At 35.4% G+C, this 7,567-nt stretch overlaps 1 protein-coding gene across 2 annotated transcripts in view; it reads right to left on the bottom strand.

Moving 5' to 3' along the window:
* Positions 1–332: 332 nt before the first annotated feature.
* The window catches only part of LOC136833568 (trypsin-like), an 11,952-nt gene continuing 4,717 nt past the window's right edge, over positions 333–7,567 (bottom strand). The window contains exons 2-9 of one of the 2 annotated variants that reach the window (XM_067095777.1): positions 5,536–5,721; positions 5,190–5,243; positions 4,780–4,916; positions 4,377–4,480; positions 2,127–2,295; positions 1,782–1,881; positions 1,346–1,515; positions 333–674 (exon numbers count right to left, since the gene is read on the bottom strand). In XM_067095777.1, the coding sequence (XP_066951878.1) occupies positions 510–674; positions 1,346–1,515; positions 1,782–1,881; positions 2,127–2,295; positions 4,377–4,480; positions 4,780–4,916; positions 5,190–5,243; positions 5,536–5,721 (1,085 nt within the window). In that variant the 3' untranslated portion in view covers positions 333–509. Of the gene's footprint in view, positions 675–1,345; positions 1,516–1,781; positions 1,882–2,126; positions 2,296–4,376; positions 4,481–4,779; positions 4,917–5,189; positions 5,244–5,535; positions 5,725–7,567 lie in introns of both variants that reach the window. The other variant, XM_067095775.1, reaches the window with a different exon arrangement.

Below are 7,567 nucleotides of genomic sequence, written 5' to 3' on the forward strand. Positions count from 1 at the left end.
TCACCCCAATATTCGAAAAAGACAATCACACACACACACACACACACACATATATATATATGTGTGTGTGTGTATATATATAGTATATATATATATATATATATATATATATATATATATATATATATATATATATATGTATATATATATATATATATATATATATATATATATATATATATATATATATATATATATATATATATATATATATATATATATATATATATATATATATATATATATATATATATATATATATATATATATATATATATATATAATATATATATGTGTGGTGTGTGTGATTGTCTTTTTCGAATATTGGGGTGAATACGTCTCATTCAGTTTGCAAGTTTGCGCATAAGTACATAAATACCCATGTAGAGTTGCACCGATCAGTCTACTCATTTATCCGAACCATACATAATACCAGAAGTGTTATATCCTACTGCACAAATCTTCCCCATCCTCCAGTGACGTGGCACCGTAATCTTCCCTTTACTTCTTTAAAAAGCGACTTTTTTAATCCATGCCAAATGGGGAGCGTGAAGGACGTTGGCGTAGATGCCGGGGAAGTCCTTGTTGCCGCAACCGTATCCCGTAGAGACGATTCCACTGAGGAAGTATTTCCCTTCCTCTCCCTGGTAAGTTAGCGGTCCGCCGGAGTCTCCCTTCGGAAGCAGATGAATTTGAAATGAGATTAAGACAATAATCTCCTTTTTTCGTTTCTTTAAACAACGAATAAAAAGTTATAGATACGTTAATTGAAAAGTGGAACATGAAGTGATCATCGGCTTTAAATCACCCAATCAAAAAAAAAAAAAACTGAGAAACAAATATAAAGTAAACAAATATGAAGTCATAGCAAGGTAAAGCTTCTTGACAGCCTTACTACGACAGTTAACTTTGTGTCTAACAGAAAATATTGTAATGGTTTACTTTCTGAAGTAACGTCATCTTTTGCATTTCTCACTTGTAATTTTGATTACCCTCGCCTTTATCTGTTGGGGTTTGTTTATCTGAACTGCAGTAATCCATTTCCTTTCCATTTACTTACTTTAGTTATTATCTATTCCAGATACCTTAAATAATAGACCATGCTGAAGAGAAACCGCAGAAATGTTTAATTTGAAATAAGCCGTTTCTTCCATTGGTTTATTTTTGTTTACAAGATTCTGTATCCTAGGGTTCAAGGAAGAGGGTGTATCATTACGCCATAGCTATATAAAAGTAAAGTTAACTTTCTCTATGCCTTTGGTACATCTATAGACGAGAAAAAAAGAGGAAAGAGGAGAGAAAAAAATATTTTTATTATCTACCAACAATGAACAAAAGTTCTTACCTGACAAGCGTCTCGGCCTCCTTGTTTGTGCCCAGCGCAAACCGTCTCCTGCCCGATGCCTCTGGGCCAGTGGATTTTGGACTGCCTGAGGGTCGAGTAGGCCCTTTGACAGGTGGAGATCGGGAACATAGTGACGTCTACCTCCTGCAGGGCTGGACTCGGCTTTCCAGCTGGGGAAGATCGCAATGTCATCACTCTAGCAGATACCAAGTGATGCTCAGGGAACAAAAGCCCTAACTGGCACAAGGACAATTTCATCTAACAGCACATGTGGCAGCAAGAAACAAAACATGTTTTGAGGCAGAATTACAGACTAGTATATAAATCATTTTTATAATATTATGGGCACATATATTTCCGTATTGTATTGGGTATATGAGAGAGAGAGAGAGAGAGAGAGAGAGAGAGAGAGAGAGAGAGAGAGAGAGAGAGTTACCGAATTGCGTGTCTCCCCATCCAGTTAGTTTCACGGTCCTTCCTGTCAGATTCTTCAGGACTTCGTCCCCCCAAGGTAAGCACACGGGAGATATATATCTCTGTAATGTGAAATAATAACTCAGTGAGTTGTGACTGGGATCACGTAAGTACAATGAACCACAGCATAATCATGTCAATAATCTCAAATCAATAATCGCTAAACAAAATTTTCGTTGGAGGAGCTCCTTCGGCGTATAGGTAAATGTACTCTCTACCTGTAGCATATACCTGTAGATGTATGTACATCAAGTATTCAAAAAATCAGAATGTCTATTCTGGCTGTTTACCGTATGCTTCTACTGACCTTCAGAATGACCTTAGGCGAGAGCTGCAGCAGAGCTAGGTCATGGTAGGCGACTGGGAATGAGTAATTTGGGTGCCGAACCATTTGAGAAATTTCGAAGTCCTCTTCGTTTGCATCATCGCTCGCACTTTCGTAGTTGTGTTCACCAAGCCTGACTGTGGTAGGTACCCTACAGAGGAGCAAATGAAGTTCTATTTTAACATTTTCTAGAGGCTTAAGAAATATGAACGAAAGACCAAGGCCATGGATCAAACAGTACTTGCTTGGTATATATCGCCTTACCTTTTTGTTTGGGTTTTTCCGTCCTAATGTTTCCGAATAGAGATGACGGATATGGTAACGCTTGCTGGAATCCAGAATAAAGTGTCCATTTGAAGAGTAGTTATTTACTTATATGCAGTCATAATTTAGAAGTGACCATATAGATAGGGTCGTCCCGGCGAGTTTGTACATACTGCATAAATAATACATGAGAAGCCTTAGGATAAAAAAAAATCTTGTTTTATAGAAGCATAAGTTGACGCAATGCAGAGGACAAGAAAGCTTGGAGTCAGAGCTAATACCGAGTATCGCGAGATATTCAGAATCACCAAACACATACCTCCCTATTCCAAGTAAAGGGCGACTTTCAGCAGCGCTGTGCAATTCTGGTGAAAGTACTCGACGTACATTGAACTGATCTAGTTATCTTCAGAAGTCCAACTGTATGGATCATCAAACTTACGTTGACCAGTAGCTTGGCTTTTCATAGATTCCCATGATAAGGAACATCAAACTTACGTTGACCAGTAGCTTGGCTTTTCATAGATTCCCATGATAAGGAACATCAAACTTACGTTGACCAGTAGCTTGGCTTTTCATAGATTCCCATGATAAGGAACATCAAACTTACGTTGACCAGTAGCTTGGCTTTTCACAGATTCCCATGATAAGGAACAGGCTATATACATGCCATCGTCTGATTCAGTATTTTGATGAGACGTGAAGCATGAATCAGCATCATATTTCAAAGATATTTCAAGTTTTACAGTCACTATCTATCATTGTTTAGTTGACACGAAACTTCAGCCAAACACATTTTCAGCGCAGCAAACAAGCTATCAACAAAGAAGACTATTTTTTTAGGGTCATGTCATAGAACAGACAAAAAAAAAAGTGTTCGTTCAATATGCTTCATCTAGATCACTGATGAGCAGAAAATGCAAGAGACATATAAAATGTTGAAATCGGCAAAATAAAAAACCAAGGGATCTGCATGTTACATTAGCAACTCTAGAAAGAGATTTTCCAGTGCAGATTTCCGTTAAACATATATGTTAAGGTGTATGTTATGAATCATTAACGCCTGATTTATTTTTTTTTTTTACGGAAAGTGATTCAGATAATTTGTTAATCTTCCTCAGTGACCTTGAGGATATTGCCTTTGCATGGTTGGAGAACAGCCACTGATTCCGATCCATTTGAGAGTTGCACATGTCCTTACTATTAATAACCTTTATCATTTGACAGTTTTCATCGTTTATGGTTCACTGAAATACATCAGAATGTTTACGATCGTATCATAAGCTGGAGTGTGTGTGTGTGTGTGTGTGTGTGTGTGTGCTTGTAGATGGGTATGTCTATTCACACGCAATATGAGATAACATGTGTGACTTAGTAATTTTTTTACAATATAAGAACGACCATTACGCTCTTAGTATCTCTTTTTTCATTCTTCTAAATATATTTCAAAATAGAGATACATAATCAACTGAAAACTGGCACAGTTGCTTGTTGAGCAGATAGCTCGGTTGGCTTTCAACTTTCAGTGTTTCAGCCTTTTGAAGGTATACCTCATTATCTACGGAAACTGGGTCAAAAACAGCAAAATGCTAAGGGTGCGCAAGTTGTTTGTCTAAAATAAAATAACCTTTATTCATTACATTTTCTATTCTACTTCTGAACTGTGTCCAAAGAAATTATGGCCAAAGTCTGTGTCCTTCTAAACTTGAAAGAAATATCGTTTTTCAAAGTTACCCTTCCGCAGTTTCACACAAACGTATTTCATCCGATTTCGTTTCTTGGTTTAGAAATTGATTTGAATATTTATGTCGTCTGGAGCTCATTCTTACATTCTTTAATACTTCCACTGTATTCATCAATTAATCTTTTGAGATATCAGGCAAGTATACGACCAGCAGAGATTTACACATAGGGAAAAAAAATAAACAGACCCAAGAATATGTTCATAAAAAGAACTTGAGAACTTACTTAGTATCCAAGCAGTGAGCTGCCGTAAGAACCCATTGGTCACTGATGAGAACGCCTCCACAGAACCAGTCAAAGCTATCTTCTTCTTTGACCCCTATGAGAGCCTGGGGGTTTTGTGCTGATTAGATGATTAAACAGCAAAGACTAAACTAGAAACAGTATTTGTCATTTGTTTTCTCTATCTAGGTTTCCAATAATCTTAAACGTCGATTATTTTACAGTTACTCGTTCTTTCATCTAATGGTAGTCTTAAGATGGTGAAATTTAGACTCAAAGGAAAATCAAGTTGCTACAAACTCTCAGAAACTTCTAACAACACATATGATAAGGAATAATCCCTCCTTTGCCTTGACTTTTCATTTACTTTGATATCAATTTGCTAATGAAATTCTAATCACGTTACCATCCATGGCCACGCATTCCTCTGTGTCTCAAATCCGCCGACAACCGGGGGCCTTGCGGTAACGTCTAGAGGAGCAGCAAATTCCTTAGCCCTCTTAAACCTTGGGAAGATGGATTTGACGGCACTTCGACCACATGCTGTAGCGAATATGATAGTTCACTGAGTAAATATATATATGCAAATTCAAACGTTTTATCAGAGAAAATAATAATAATATTTATTTTTATCATTAATAGAGAAAACATGTGAGAATCTTAGAGAAAATATACGGAAATCAAATTACACTTTTCACCTCTTGCGAAAGGGGCTGTCATCATTGTGAAGTATAATAGGGGATATGCATTAAATACGAAATCAAGATCATCAGACAGACAGCCTTAAAGAATTATTTTAATAACAAAATTACTTACCGGCGATTGAAGATGAACTTGGAGGAGAAATATCTAAGGTGGAACCTCCAGATGCTGCCCCCGTGAAAATGAGCAGGCAGGAAGAGAAATCAATTAAAAGAAATCAGATGAAAGATCATAAATGTTGTACGACAGCGCTTTCATAGTTCACTAAAGTCAGAGGCTTAGAAACCTTCAGTTTCTCTAGACGATAATAACTAAGTTTAGTTCACTGAAAGCTTACCATCAGTATTTTGCATGAGAATTAACGTGACAAAATAAAAGACAGCTTAATGAAGAAGCTAAAAGCAATGAGCAAGATGACTGAAGTTCTGAAAGCAAACTATAGTTTGTCCAAGAAACTCACCTTCAGCTGGGCAACACACGATCGGAGAAGTCCCGTTAAACCCACAATTGGCAGGGGGATTGGTTCTGAAAGTGTCTCTGATTCCTGGACATTCCGAAAACTCAGTACACCGGCCCCGTCCTCCGCCCTTTGCGATGCAAGGACTCCCATTGAGTCGCCCAGTTTCAGATGAGTCTATGAAGACCACTTCTGGTTCATAGGAAAGGAAAATCATTGATGACCCAAATCACACATTAATTATTGTTAATTTTTGCCGACTTTTGATTAACATGTTGAACTTAATGCAGTTCAACATGTTAATCACATGCACAAACACACATATATGTAATATATACATATATGTAATATATATATATATATATATATATATATATATATATATATATATATATATATATATATATATATATATATATATATACTGTATATATACACTGGCCCCGTCGTCCGCCCTTTGCGATGCAGGGACTCCCTTTGCGTCGCCCAGTTTCAGATGAGTCTATGAAGAGCACTTCTGGTTTCTAGGAAAGGAAATTCATTGATGACCCAAATCACACAGTAATTTTGTTAATTTTTGCCGACTTTTGATTAACATGTCGAGCTTAATGCAGTTCAACATGTTAATCACATGTACAAACACACACACACATATATGTATATATATATATATATATATATATATATATATATATATATATATATATATATATATATATATATATATATATATATAAATATATTAAATATATATATATAAATGTATTAAATATATATATATATATATATATATATATATATATATATATATATATATATATATATATATATATATATATATATATATATATATATATATATATATATATATATATATATATATATATATATATATATATATATATAATATATAAATATATATATAATATCAATTATATCTATCGGATAATAATATATTTTATATATATATGTTATATATATATATATATATACATTGTCAGGTTTTCTGATGGTTTGTTTTGTTTTTAAACTACATTGTTTGAATTGTTTACCCGCTCTCCGGTATTTTCTGTGGGGGAGGCGAGGTGTTGTCTCTTTTTTTTTTTTCAGAAGCAGTCAGATTTCAGGCAGCACACCGTCTAGTTCTCAGAGGAGAACACAGCAGCTGTGGATTTCAAGTATTACCTTGTGGTTGGCGATGGTAGTAGAAGCAGAGGTTGTCTGCCAGTGATGATGTTTTAGAAGCAGACGGTGATGGTGTTCTGTGGACAGCAGAGGAGGGCCTTGAGTTCCCGAGGAGATGGAGTCGGCATGGAAGTGTGCAATGGTAGCTCCTGAGGTATTTGTTCCCGAAGAGGAGTGGGAGACTCGTGTGTAGTCCCCGGTTTTTCCAGAAGATGTTCTTCTGTGGCAGCTGAAAAGCTGTGGTCGGCATGGAAGTGTTCAATAGTCGTCCTCATGGTTCTTAGAGTGTCTCTCTCTCAGTGCATCTCAAGAGTGGATCTTTTGCGATTCTTGTAGTCATTAATACAACGAGGTTATTATGGTCATTAATATGACGAGGTTATTTCTGTAATTGTGAACGAATCGTTTATGGTTCTTAGTCATTATTATGACTGTGATGTTGATGAGGTTATTATTCTCATTAATATGATGAGGTTATTTCTGTAATTGTGAACGAATCGCTTATGGTTCTTAGTCATTAATATGACTGTGATGACGAGCAAGGTATTATTATTGTGTTGGAGTGAGTAGGACTTCAGGTTATTCATGATTTGTTTATTATTGTTGATGAAGCAAATGCAGATCCTGTTATTATCATTATTATTGAACAATGTTATGTTTGTCTTTTATTATTGACTGTTTTCTGCTGCTGTGAATTTGTTATTTAATGTTTATCGAGCCTCTTTTGTTGTGCTATTTAAAGTTATTGATTATTATTTTTGATGTTTTGCTGTGCTGTCTGAAATCTGGTCTCATATGTACATTTTTGTATTATAGTAATGGTAATAAATTAGTTTTAAGGTAATCTGAG

Source organism: Macrobrachium rosenbergii, chromosome 51 (assembly GCF_040412425.1).
Source record: "Macrobrachium rosenbergii isolate ZJJX-2024 chromosome 51, ASM4041242v1, whole genome shotgun sequence".
Classification (NCBI taxonomy): Eukaryota; Metazoa; Arthropoda; class Malacostraca; order Decapoda; family Palaemonidae; genus Macrobrachium; species Macrobrachium rosenbergii.